Consider the following 14,139-nt stretch of genomic DNA (forward strand, 5'->3'; position numbering starts at 1 on the left):
TCAAAAAGATGTTGTGTGCAAGGTAAGAGGTGAGGTCTTTCAAAATCTTGCCAGCAAATATTTGATGCAAGAGATGCATCTTAAAGTAGTCGGTCTGGATACATTACAAACAGGTTGTTTCTTGGCAACTTTCAATGCCCTCAATTCCTGTCCTTAATGGCAGATTTGAAATCCTGGTTTATGCAAATTGTGTCAAATCATAGCATATTTTGGACTCATATCTATTTTTTGCTGTGGCTCATAATTACATTTGGCTCATGAGCTCCAGCTGTGAGTGACTGAGATCAGTAATCCACAGTCCAAGCAAACTCCTGAAATGAGTGTCTTAGAATTTAAGAATTTAGCATAAATATTGTGAGGAAAGGGTTCAAAAAATCCGATGTGAAGCATCACACCAAGAGGAGGTCCAGGTCCTTTCTGAAAACAAAACTGAAATTTCTGTTTGCAGTTCCAGCGTTGCACCTGAAAGATGACTGGCAGCTTTAGTACAGATCTCTCTGGTTTGCCTTGGCAGATGGATGAAGAGCAGCTGTGAAAACTGCTTAGCCAAAACCTCACCCCTGATCTGGACAGCAGCTCCCAGGAGCCCATTCTGGGCTTTTAGTAACACTGAGAGTGACTGTCCAGTTCTGCTGGAGTGAGCATCCTGGTTTGGGACAGCAACAGCAGTCATGGCTGATGAGCCTGGACGTTCTGACAGAACCTGGGAAGGAATATATTTTTAAATTCTGTTCACATTATTTTGAACTCTCCCAGCAAAATCAGGTGTTTCTACAAATCTCTATATGCTAACCTTAGTTTCCTAGCTGTGAAGGCCATACGTCTGCACCTAATCCAAACAATTTTGGGTAAGCTACGTTATTTTCATCTTGGCTATTTTCTGTTTGTGCTTGCTGCTTTCTCCATCTCCTTTTTAGATAGCAGCAGTAAAGTCCAGATAAGCATTTATTGGGAGTGTTTGTTTTGGGAGTCAGGGTAGTGTTTTCTCTCTGTTACTAAATTGATGAGTGATTTCTGACCCATTGCTTTCATGGTTCAGTTTCTCTGTAAACAGGTTTGTCTGTTTCTTTGGTAGTTGCGGGTTTCAGGGGCAGTGCAGATACTGCCCACTGAATACACAGCTGTTAGCTAAACAGCTGAATTCTGAGAGAGGATAGATAGTCAAAAGCAGTTTGGTGGAGAGTGTGGCAAACTTGCCTATGTTAAACTTGGTTTGTATTTTGGACTAGGAGTAGTAGGATGCATTTCCAAGGTGGAAAACAAAAACAGAGAAAGAGAGAATAGCTTCAGTTTTGCTGTCAAAAGAACTCTTGACATAACCTGAGCTGTACAAAACAGTCATAAACAAATCATAAAGGAGTCGGTTGTCATCTTGAGACCTTGCTGAAGCACGGACTATGCTTTTCATTCCCCTTTGTCATGGATGTTAAACTTCTCAACGATGTGTACCTCCATGTCTTGGTGAGAATGGGCTTAATTACGGAAGGAACTGGTTTGGGCCCATTTCCTTTCAGTGCCTTCAGTAACGGTTTGAATGACAAATACAATCAAGCTGTAAATAATTTGAAGGATGGGATTAGAATCGGTGCCCGTGAAAAGACGGGACTGGAGGGTTCCCTGCGCCTGGTGGTGCCCGCGGTGCGGAGCCTCCTCCGCGCCTCGAGCAGGGCACGGGCTGGGGACCAGAGAAGATCAGAACTATCCCTGATGACATAACGAGTAATTTGTTCAGTGTAGGAGAGAAAGAATAAAATGAATAATAATTTTAAAAAAGGATGGTAAGGGAGAGGAGGAATACCGGTTCTGGCATAGCGCGGGGGGCGCGCAGCCCACTGACGGCTCGCGCAGGGGTCCGGGAGCGGTCCCGCCCGCCGGTGGGAGGCAGCGCGCCGCCCGCCCGGCCCGGCCCGGCCCGGCCCGGCCCCGCCGCCGCTCCCACAATGCACAGAGCCCGCCAGGTAGCAGCAACATGGCGCGGGCCGCCGCCTGAGCATCCTCCTCCTCCTCCTCTCCTCCTCCTCCTCCACCCCCCGCCCGCCTCCGCCTCCCGCCGCCGGGCTGCCGCAGAGGGGCCGCCCGCCCGCGCCCTGCGCCATGGCAGCCTCCGAGCTCTACACGAAGGTAGGGCGGCGGCGGGGCCGGGCTGCGCGGGGCGGTGGGGCCGCGGGGCGGGCCGGGCGGGGGCCGGCGGGGCAGCGGGGGCTCGGCCGGGGCAGCGGGGGCTCTGTTCCGTGGGAGCAGCGGGAGCGCGGGCGCCGCTGCCCCGGCGGGGCCGCATCCCGGCGGGCGCGGGGCCGCTCCCGCCGCCGGCGAGCCCGGTGCCGGCGGCCCGGGCCCGCGGGAGCCGCCGCGCCGCCCCTCCCGCCCGGCTCCGCGCTCCGCGCTCCGGCGGCGCGGCCGGGATGCGCCGCGGCCGGGGCAGCGCGGTGCGGCGGCGCGGTTATCGCCTTCGGGCGCGCCGTCCCGCTCCTTGAGGAAAAACGGCTCCGAGGACATGAGCGCTCTGATATTCAGCTGCGCTTTTCGGTGACACTGCACCTTTGGATTATGTTCTTCTGGCAGTCGTTCAGAAGCCCTGCAGTCAGCAGCGATGCGCAGCGTGACTCTCATATGCTCTTTAATCAGACATTTTTCTAATCTTTTTAGTCTTGTGTGTTAGTATCTCATCAGCTTCTGCCTGGAAACAGTTACCGTCCTGTGCATCTTGATGGCAAAGCCTGCAACTTGAGATGTGGAAATGGTTATTTTCACTCCTAGCAATGCATTGTTTTCGTTGCTCCGCCTTGACCTGGTGCATAAATCTGAAAAAAAATGACAGAAAACAGGTCTTAAAGGGCAGAAGGGATGACAGAGGCCACTGGAATTGAGCAGGGCAGCACAACATGGCAAACTCCAAATACTACTTTCAAAAGGCTTGCACAGGCAAAGAGTGTTGGTAGGAAAGCCATGCCATCTGGATCCTTGAGCCACTTAGTTAAATGCTCCAGAATTATCCCCAGTCTAGCACTCTGCAAGGAAGGAAAGGAAACAGACTTTTTGTTTGGACATGGATAGGTCACCTTATTTGTAGAGCCCTCCCACTCAGGAGTGGTGGGACAGCAGTGACTGCATCAGGGCAAATCAAACCAGACAGTCCCTTCAACAGGGACTGCTTGCTCTGAGAGTGTATTTGTGTAGGAGAAATTGAATGTGAGAGGTGAGGTGCATGCCTGAACCCCCAAAAGATTAATTAAATACATGAATGATATGGCACACCTTGGTGTTTTGTATTTCATACAAGAATACCTCTTTGAACTATCCCAAAGGGATAAAATTTACCATTCTGGTCAAGAGAGTGGTGGTACTGCAGAGCTGTTTTCAGGCACCCCACAGACCTTCTCTGTGTAAGGAGTTATTTTAGAAATGTGGTTTTGATTCTTCCTCTCTGATGACGTTCTTCTTATGGAATTAAAATGTCTCATAAAGTGTGGATCAGACTACTTGCTTTTTTCCTTTTTTTTTTTTTTTTTTTTTTTTAATTCCCAACTTTATCTGACCTTGAATACTTTTCACTGAGTGGTTGATTCCTTTGGTCAGAAGCTGCTCCAAAAATGTGGGTGTGCTGTTGTCTTTGAACTGTGTTACAGCAGAAAACTCAAGGCCCCTTATAATTCCTGAGGAGGGCCTGGCTCAGAGTTGGGCAGGCCAGGGTAGGAAACCTGCTGGGTGCTCAAGGGAGACTCTGCTGGCTCTTTCCTCAAGTAATGGCAGCATGCTGCTTGAATAGCATTCACTAGATCATCCTTGATTAGGTAACGTAAATAATGGATTTAAGGTCAAACATGCTGAGGTAAAAAGAGCAAACGCAAAGTCAGACAAGTGCAGGGATGATCCTGCAGGAAGGACTGGCTGGGTGATGAAGGCCGGTGAGATTGTGTCTGTGCTTCTCTCACACCACAGGCTGTTCTTGTCCTCTTTAGAGACACATGTAGGCACAGAAAGAGTGAGTTTCACATCTTTTTTAACTGGTAAGCAGAGATTGTCATTCAGGGCAGCTGCTTAAAGTACCAGAGCTTCCAGTGTAGTGTCAGCTCTTAGCATATGGTGTTGGCATAGATACTTTGCTGGCAAGCAGGGTTGGGGATGAATTTTCAGCACATTGTTGCTGCTGTGTGCCCTGGAGCAAAGGCAGCTCTCCTACCCTCTCCCACTGGATGCCCCCATCCCAGCTTGCCTGTGTTTTTCAGGTGGCTGTGGTGGTGTGAGTGACTTGCAGCGAGGGTTGGTGAAGTTCTGTTAAAGACTGGATGAGCAGTGTTGCAAAGAAGTTGTTGGCATTTCTTCAGATGCTGTCTGAGATTGGCAGGACAGACTTCTTTCCAGCTGGGGGTGGTGGAAGTGGGGCTCTGCTGTATGCTCCAGTGTGTCCAGTTTGCTCGTAGGTTATCCCTTCAATATTGTAAACGCAGGCGAACCCAATGGGAAGAAATGATGATGTCTGACTCAATTCAGAAGGCTGAATTATTTCTTTATTATAACTATGCTAAAATAAATTAATATACTATATAAAAGGAGGATACTAAAACTACATACTACTTTCTCTGACTCTAACTCCCCCACAACTCGTGACCCTCTCTGAGAGTCCAGCCCCAGGTGGGTTGGATTGACCATCAGGCTCAAACAATCCTCACCAGAATCCAACTAAGCACTCACTCCAGGTAAACAATTCTCCAAACATATTTCACATAGGAAAAACAAGAAGCAGAAATAGAAATTGTTTTCTCCATTTCTCTCTGTGTACCTCTATGAAAAATCCTGAGAGGGAGAGAAATGTGCTTGCCACACTTCAAATTTGGGTTCTTTGCATATCAACATAAAGCTAGCATCCACTATCCCAACCATATATTGAAATAGCTGAAAGGAACTCTATTTTTCCAAGGTAATTTTTTTGTTAGAAACCAGCAATACAGACTTTTTTAAGAAGTCATGCCACTCCTGTGAAAACCCTATTGTTTTGATTCATCCAGATGTATTTCTAAATTTGGTGGCTATATAGCCAGCCTTGGAGTTGGACATGGTTGTAGTTAATCTAGAAAAATGGATTTAAGTTAAAGGACTCAAGTGCACTCACAAACTAGTTGAGAGCAGTGGGCCCAAACCATGAGGCTTTGTATTCCTGTGCCCAGTGACTCTGCAAATTCAGACTCTGCTTGGGGGCATTAGCTTTAATTTTGGGGTGAAGCAGCTTAAATCAGTTCCACGTCTCGAGCATTCTTACTAGAAACGTTATGCTTTTGAGCCTTGTCTGGTTGGATATATACCTCTAGCAGGTCTAGGTGGTCTTGTTGTACATTTATTTCTGAAAGTTTTGGATCTTTGACTTTGCAAACAGACTTAGGAGAGCCTTGGTGTGGTTCTTGGGTCGTTGTAGCCCCACTGAGCGATGCTTGGGTGTCACTGATCCATTTCAGCATTTCAGTAGCTGGTGGCCAACAACAGATATATACCTACTTCTGCTGACCCATAAAAATTGATAGAGACAATCTAGGCCATGTACTGGCCTTTGTTAAATGTAATTTGATTTCTGTGGAGATTAAGAACAAGGGAGAATGCTCTGCCTAGAATTGGAACTCATCTGACTACTCTGCTGAAACTGCCATACTTGGTGTTTCAAGTCACCTCTGTGAGTTTCAGGGGAGTGAAACCAAGCCCCATCACATGCTCTTCTTGCCTGTACACAAAAATCAACAAAACTGATCAGACACTGTGTTTATGCTGCCTCTTTTATAATCAGGGTGAAGAGGCGACAATTTTATTCTTTGTTTCCATCTATTTTCCCCTGAGTTTGAGTTGTTTCTCTTTCATGCTGTGTTTTCCTAGAGCATGCTGCTTTGCTCTCTCGAGATTTGTTTCCCTTTTGCATGGCTGTGTACAGTGCACTGATTTATTTACTTATCCATTCAGACATTCATTTATTTTCATTTTTGCTGCTACCAGTGGGCTCCTCCCTTTCCATTATCTTTGAGATGAGGGGGAGCTAGCTCCAGCTAGCTTGGTCCTGATTAGGGCCTAATCCAATTTCAGTTTTAGTGAGTGGAAATGTTCCTTTGCACACAGAGGAATCAGTAAACAGTTTTCACTGGAGAGCATGGCCTGGGCAAGCTGATCTCAGTAGCTGACTTTGAAATGGTTCAGTTTGAGGGTTTATGAGCAATAAATTGAGTTAGGGAAGTGCCAGAGGAAACTGCAGAGAACAAAAGCTGCTTGTGCTGTCCCCAGCATTGCAGTGCCCTTCCTTGCTTTCCCGTGGCTGTCTGCAGCAGCTGCTCTGGGGGTGCAGCAGGGCTGTCACAGTGCTTGGGCTTCTCCTTTGGCAGTGCTGGCTGCTTGCAAGCAAAAATGGCAAATGGAGATTCTGACCAGGCAATGGCTCTGTGTGAGTACGTGAGGGCTACATGGGGAGGGAAATACAGCAAAAAATAACCTGAGCATAACAGAGAAAATGGAACTATTTCAAAATTTCTGTGCCTATTTGTGGGCTTTTCTTGGGATTTAAAAAAAGCTGCTTTAATTATACGGTCCCATATATTGCTGCGCAGACTTGTTTTAAAGTAGATTCATCCAGTGTGCAAGAGGCCAGTCCACACACAGAGCTGAGATATTTGACTTTAAATAAGTCAAATGCAGTTACAGTTCTGCACAGAAAGGGGTGCTGGGTGGCAAATCCATAAAGGCAGCACCACAACCGCCAAAACTTCTCACTAGTTATAGTTTAGCAAACAAAGGCATTAATGTTCCTTGGCTACAAGTTACCTAGTTCCCTTGTTAATTAGTATTCTGTCTTGTTGGTTAATGAGTCTCTTGCTTCTCACACTAAGCCTTGCATGCCCAGTGTTTCTCTTTTGGGCTGGTGATTGCTTGGGTTGGTGGCTGTGTGCTGGTGTCAGGACCTGCCCCCGCTGGAGTTATCTTTTACCCAGTCAGAGCTGCTTCAGCACAGTTTTTGAGCTGGCTCTTGTGGCAAGCACATTTCTCTCCCTCTCAGGATTTTTCATAGAGGTGCATTGCACAGAGAGAAATGAAAGAGAAAACAATTTCTATTTCTGCTCCTTGTTTTTCCTATGTGGAATGTGTTTGGAGAATTGTTTACCTGGGGTGAGTGCTTGGTTGGATTCTGGTGAGGATTGTTTGAGCCTGATGGCCAATTCAACCCACCTGGGGCTGGACTCTCAGAGAAGGTCACGAGTTGTGTTAGGGTTAGAGATAGAGTCAGAGAAAGTAGTATGTAGTTTTAGTATCCTCCTTTTATATAGCATATTAATTTATTTTAGCATAGTTATAATAAAGAAATAATTCAGCCTTCTGAATTGAGTCAGACATCATCATTTCTTCCCACTGGGTTCGCCTGCATTTACAATAGGCTCTGTTAGTTTCTTCCTTGTCTGGAGGTTCTGCGACATGTCCTTGTGGCCCCTAAATTCTGTATTCTGTGTGTCCACTGTCAGTGGACATCCTTTTCCCAAGCTTTTTTAACCTCCCAGTAGGCCTGAGATCACTGAAGCAGGTCAGGCCCCAAACCTTAACAAGGCAACTCTACCAACAAATACTTTGTCTTTCAAACACCTGGGTATCACTTAGAGCTTGTTAGCTGCTGTCTGTTTCACAGATTAAATCTTCTTTCCTGTTGATTAGACTTGAAAGTATAAGAAGATCAATCAGAGAATATCCTTAGGAAAATTTTTACATGTTCCACAGTTCACAGCAAAACTCTTGCATGTGCTCTCAGTGTTCTGTAAGCACTGAGCATATCCCCGTGTCTCACAGGGTGCCAGCTGAGTCCTGCCAGAGCGCTGGTGCCCGGCAGAGCTCAGTCCTGCAGGCACAGCTGGCCCTGCTCTGCCAGGGCAGGGCTGGGAGCAGAGGGGCTCCTGCAAAATCCAACCTGAACTGTCAGGAATTGCCCCCCAGGCCAGTGAGCCTTCACAGGATGCTTTATAACTCTGCTCTGCCTCTTCTTAAAGCCCTGCACAGCACAGGGAGTATTTCAGTGGATTCTCTGCCTGGGAGACCTGCTGTGTCACTGGAATAAGCATGATGGCAGCTCTGCCAGTGACAAGCCATGGTGCTGTGCACCCATTTTATTCCTATTGCCTTAAATAAATGTGCTGGGGAAATAATTACCCAACAGTCCAACAACACTTGGTTTAACCTAACCTTGACATTTTTCTATGTTTTTGTAAAAAAAAAACTGTTCTCTGTAGTCAGCCACAGTAGCTGAAGAAACTGAGAAAGCTCTTAGCTTTCCACCAGCACTTCTGTGACATGTCAGCAGTCTGTTGGTGAAATAAACTGAGCCTTGGGAAGCAAGGCAGGCCATGCTTTGAGCTGGAGCCCACCCTGTGCCAGAGCTGCTCCCCGGGATGTGAGCTTGTCTGGAGGAGGAGATGATGCCACCCTGGTGGAGTCAGAGCCACCAAGCTGTTGGTGAAAGCTCCTGACAGCCCACAAATAGCTTCTGGGAGGGTGCATCCTGTAGTCCTAATGGACCACTGGAAGTTTAGCATCGTTTGGAGCTACTTTTGGGGAGGGTGTTAACAGCTTTATGTTTTAAAATGCTCTTCTTTTGGTTTTTGGCTTTTTTTTTTCTCTGTAGACCTAATCTTGAAAGTTGTGTGAGTTCTTTGTTACATGTAAAGAACTGTGAAGGTCTCGTTTATAATAATTGGTCTTGTTTCTTCAATTCTTTGCATATCATGTTAAAACATTTACCTGGTAATATTAGTGGATGATGTGGGATCCCTCCCCAAATTGTCACCAGCAGTGCTTGCAGAATAGTAATGTCTGTACCTGGAACTGCCACTGGTTATTCACAGGCTGTTTCTACTGCAGGGATTTGATAGCATGTACCACATGGGTTAAGTAAGGGATTACTCTTATTTTTTAGATAAATAAATTATCAGATAAAGGGCTGCCAAGCTCCTGCTATGTCAGAAAATGTGTGTAATGACCACCATGATTATCTGTGGTTGAGCCAGAGAGCTCCAGGTTGAGTTGTAAGGGATAGACAGATGTACCCAACTCAGGGTTTGCTTGTGGGGCCTTTGGGAGTTTAATTCTCTCCACGTGTTTTAATAACAAAGTTTGTCTTTATGAGACTCATTGCCTAATCAGTATTGAACTAAAGAAAGCATTTTTGTTATTGAAATGTGCTCATGGAGCCAGCTGAATTGGAGGAAGTCGCACAAATGTCCAGTATCACATGGCTGCAGTGCCTATTTTTAGTAGGATTTGAGAAAAGCAAGAAGGCAGTGAGGTTAGGTGGTTTTGCTGGGAGGGAGGCAGTGTGCAGCTGGCAGGGCTGCCTGGGGCTGGGCCTGGAGCAGCTCTGCAGACCTGCAGGAGCCTGGGGTGGCCTGTGGGGACACTCAGAGAGTGGCAGGACGGGTCAGGTTGAAGGGACCACAGTGGTCATCTGGGCCAGCCTCCCTTCCGTAGGGCTGTCCCAACGCCAGGTTGTGTCCAGGTGGTTCTGACTGTCAGAAAGGGAGGGAGGCTCCACACCCTCTCTGGGCAGCCTCTTCCAGTGCTCACTCACTGCCCAGTAAAGAAGTTCTTCCTCATAGTAGGTTGGAATTTCTGAGCATCAGTTTCTTCCTGCTGGCTCTTGTGTTGCTCAGCACCACGGAGAAGAGCCTGGTCCATCCTCTTGGCATTTATACACATTATTGTATAAATATTATATTCATACAGTAATTCATGCACATTCATTAAATTTGGGTTTCATTCCTTGACAGCACAAAGTACACACGAGGAAATATTTAATTACTGAAGTTTTGCTTGTATTACTGGGGTCTTTGACAGCATGTATATTAGACGTTGCTGGTGTGAAAGGCATCTTGGCTAGAGGGGAGATGATGGACCCAGTTTTGCTAAGAGCTCCTCTGACAAAAACGAGTCAGGGATTTGTTTTGTGCCTCTTGATTGAAGCCACCCTTACCTTGCTGCCAGTGGGGAGTTAGGGACGAGCAGAGTCTGAGCTCCTTTGCCTGGCTGGGTTTTCTTTCACGTGCTGGAAGGTGCAGAGGTTATGTCTGATCTAATTTTGTGCTCACTGTAGTGGAGCAGTGTTTACTAGTGCTTGACTCTGGCAGTGAGTGTTTGAGCAGCTGGGCCCAGGGCCAGGGAACAGCGTTTGGGCAAGGCTGTTGTTCCTGATGCTTCATTAGCAAGCTACTCAATGAGTTGAAGCAGCAGAATGCACCTTCTGCTTCTCTTCTCTGCTGCTGAAATAGCAAGGAACAGCTTCCTTGATATCCTTAATAATCCTTAATAATTGGTGATTGTTGTTGCAGGAAAATGTGGTGTTATGGTCAGAAATAAACCCGCGGCTCTTGGAAATCTGCATCATGTCTGTGATGATGACTTTTTCATCAAACTGTGTCTTTCTGCTTCTTTCCATGGACCATACCCCCATTCAAGATATGCTAGAACAGGGATAATGTTTCTAAGAGTTTGGCTGGCTCTAATTGGTATCACACTTTTAAGCAAGTGGGAATGCACTAGGTGTGAAATTAAACCTGTTATCGAAAAGTCATGGGAGACAGAAAATTCAAAGTGTATGAGTTCACTGGCTCTTTGTACAGTAACTTTCCCTTTTGCTGGCTTCACTTGGAAGCTGCATCCACAATGCAGAGTTGTGTGATTGGGTTGCTAAGGCCTCGTTTGCCAACACTTGTGACAAGGCTTTTGGTGACTCCTGGCAGAGAGCAGGGCTACACCCTTTGCCTAGGACTGCATCATTTCCTCCTTGTTCTCAGCGTTCCTTGGCTTTGCTTAACCCTGGCTTTGCCTAAGCCTGGTACTGGAAGGATTTCTCTTTGTCCCGTGTGAGTAATCACACATTGCTTCATTTTATGCTTTGAAATAGAGCACATAAATCTGAAAGATCAAGCCCTTTATTCTTTATTTCTTATGGCAGGGAAGTAACTTTGCTGTCCTACAGCTTTTGGGAATGATTTGTGCAGGAAAACAAACTAAAACATCCTGGGGATGTCTCTTGTCCAGTTCTCTGAGGAATGCTCAGTGTATGCAGCATTGCAATAAATTAGGACCTGTCTATTTGAAGCCCAGGTTTGATGTTTAATAACTAGAATGTATTTTCAGCATAAATATCCAGTTTCAGGACTCTGCCTTCTTATGGTGCCACTCATCTTTTTGCACAGTCTGTTTGCAATTTGCTCCAGGCAGCAACCAAATGTGAAACGTGTGTGAGGTGTTTAACCTGGGCTGCCCAACACTGCACAAACACGAAAACCACAGAGTTATCGAGCTGATGATGTTGGTGATTTTGGGTTCTTCCTGGTCATCCGGGTCATAATCTGGGCCTTTTCTGTCCCAGCACAGCTGCTTTGCTTGTTCTTAGAGCTAGCTGCAATGTTCAGTTGTTTGTTTCTATGTGTCAGCCTGTTTATAGACGAATGAAATATAAAGAAGAAGTCAATGCTGTTAAAACCGTCTGTGTGGGGTTTTTGTTGTTTTTTGGAGTTTTTTGTTTGTTTCTTTGCTTGGGTTTTTTTTTGAAGAGGCTAAGTAGTTAGTGTGGTTACATTAGAGAGTGCCTTCCTTGCTGAATTGTGGATATTAAGGAGCTCAAAGGTAAGCACAGGAAACATTAGGCACTGCTAATGAAGTTTAAAGACTTCAGCTGAATGTCTGTGGATTGCAGACATTGACTGAACTTCCAATGTGAGCATCTGCAAATTTTAATGTAAATTTTGAAGAAGGTGCAAATGGATTACTTACAGAAATAGAGAAACTGAGTTTTACACCTTCTGTTCTCCTTCATGGCATGGATTTAGTTTCTTTGGCCTGTTAGCCAGGAACGATAGCAAGATCTTTCCCTGAATAATAATGTTGTGGAGGTACTCAAGGCTGGGGTAAAACTTCTTAGAATGTTGAGGGAAAAGAAGGTACCAACATAATACCAAAACACAATTTTGAATGAGAAGTCACCATGATGTGATGGAGGTGTGAATGGTTTGAGGAGCATTGTAAAGATTAAACTGGAGGACTCAGTCAGGAATGCAGAATGCAGCTGTGTTTTTGTGCCTGTCAGCTCCATGTTTTTTCGTGAAAGTTGTTTCTACTTTCTGAACATCCTGAAAGCTGTTGCACTTCCCTCACTGCTCACCAAGCCTCCGTTTGTGCCTTTGAGCCCTGCTTCAGGTGTGGCTGTGGGTAGGTAAGGCTGTTAGGGTAATTCTTGTTGCCCTGGCAATTAGCAGATGTGGCTTGTTGGGTTTATTTAGCTCTTAGGGGGCCGTGGGGAGGGCTGAGAGCAGACTCTTCCCTGCTGCTTACTCTGTGCTCTGATGAGATTCCTCACTTTGAGATCAAATGTAAAGGCTGAAGCAGCATTGCTTTGCAGGGCTCTCATTCTGTGTTTGTAACAGCTACCACAGGGTAGGCATGGCATTTGATTTATCATGTTCTTTTCCAAGGCTGCTGTATGGGTAGATGTAAACTGCACATTTCTAGTTTGGCAGCCCTAAATATTGAAAAACAAGGACTTCTCATTTGAATGATGTACATACCCGTGGCTATGAAGAATCATAAACTCTTACTCCAATTACCAGTGGTGTCCTTGAGTTCTTCCATTTGATTATCACAAGACAAGAGAATTTTGCAACTGCTTTGTGGTTTACAGAAGGACACTCTTGAGCTTTGTAGAGCTGGAGAAATAACCTAAAAATACCGTGAGGCAGAGTAACAATGAGGGAATTCATTGCCCCAACATGGCTTGTCACACGTTACTCTCTGCAGACTCCATGGGTTATTCAGAAGTGTCTTTAAAGCAGATGACCTCAGTTGTTTTGCTGAGGAAACCAAGAGAGAGAGATTCCCAAGTTGCCTTATGAGTTAGTATACAGCAGCACGAGGGAGATGGAAATGTGTTCCATGGAGATTGAGCCTGTTTTGCCTGGAGAGGAAACACCAGCTGCCTCTGAAAGTACTGAAAATTTCTGTTACAGGAGATATGGGATGGGAATAGAAGTTTTAGACTATATGTATGTTAAAGTAAGTACAATATGTTCAGTTGTTTTCTTGGTTTTCACATAGGCATATAGGTCTGTATAGCTAAACTTGTAAATGCATACCAGTATCATAGTATTACAGTGTAAGAGTTTATTAATAAGGATTTTCATTGAGTTTGGACTTATGATCCTGGACATAGATACATTAATATTTCAACCATGCCAGACATTAAATTAATTGTTTAGGAGATGGTCTCACTTAGAAAAAATCTTGCAAGAGGAGAAGCAATTGCAGAAGTTGTTAGGATTTCATGTCTGAGTCTGTGACAGTCTCACACATCAGAAATGTAAAGCTGATTTCAACTTCTTGCGAACAATCAAGGACAGAGCACTTGTAGAGAAAAGCAGTGGAATAGTTTCTCTAAGGCTAAATGTGGTATGGTTGAAAGTTTGCTTCAGCTGGTGTGACAGGGTGCAGGTTGCTCTCTGCAGAGGTGTTCCATCACCTGCCCTGCTGGCACCAGCACAGCCCTGCTGCCCTGAGCCCGGCCGGCCAGGGCAGGGAACGGCTGCTGCTCTTGCTGGGGACTTGTGGAGAGCAGCTCCATCCCACTAAACCCAGTTCTGCTTTCACAGCTTCCCCTGGTTGTTGTGGAGGAGGGGTAACCTTGGGGGGTTTGGCTCTGCTGGCTGGTTTTGAGTTTGAGCTTGCCAGGTCATTCATATCGGGCCACTCTGGTTTCCTTGTGTGGGCACTTGCTGTAAATTGCTGTTTAGTTCCCGTGCAAAACTGGTGGAACTAAATAAGGCTCCATTAGAGGTGCCTCACTGGTGTCAGCTTGCTGCTGTAGCAGAGCAGAAACGTGTCTGGGTGACAGCTACACTGGGTTAGCTGAGGAAAACTAGTTCTCCTTGAATAACTCAACAGAAGTCAGTAAAAGCTCTATTCTAATGATGCAGCTGCATCTCAGCTGGGGCTTCTGTGTTGGCCTAATAAAAAATACTCAGTTAATATTTGCTTTTTAAAACCTCAGTTTGGTGTTTTACTTCAAAGGTGGCTTTTTGGGGGCTAGGATTAAGTAAAAACAAGATGGAGCTTTTGGACTTGAGCTCAACCTCATAGAAG

General features: G+C 45.8%; 1 protein-coding gene across 2 annotated transcripts in view; it reads left to right on the forward strand.

The window, feature by feature from the left end:
- Nucleotides 1-1,937: 1,937 nt before the first annotated feature.
- The window catches only part of MYO5A (myosin VA), an 83,542-nt gene continuing 71,340 nt past the window's right edge, over nucleotides 1,938-14,139 (forward strand). For both annotated transcript variants that reach the window (XM_077785895.1, XM_077785896.1), the window contains exon 1: nucleotides 1,938-2,121. In XM_077785895.1, the coding sequence (XP_077642021.1) occupies nucleotides 2,095-2,121 (27 nt within the window). In that variant the 5' untranslated portion in view covers nucleotides 1,938-2,094. The remainder of the gene's footprint in view (nucleotides 2,122-14,139) is intronic.

The sequence above is a fragment of the Lonchura striata genome, chromosome 11, assembly GCF_046129695.1.
Source record: "Lonchura striata isolate bLonStr1 chromosome 11, bLonStr1.mat, whole genome shotgun sequence".
Lineage (NCBI taxonomy): Eukaryota > Metazoa > Chordata > Aves > Passeriformes > Estrildidae > Lonchura > Lonchura striata.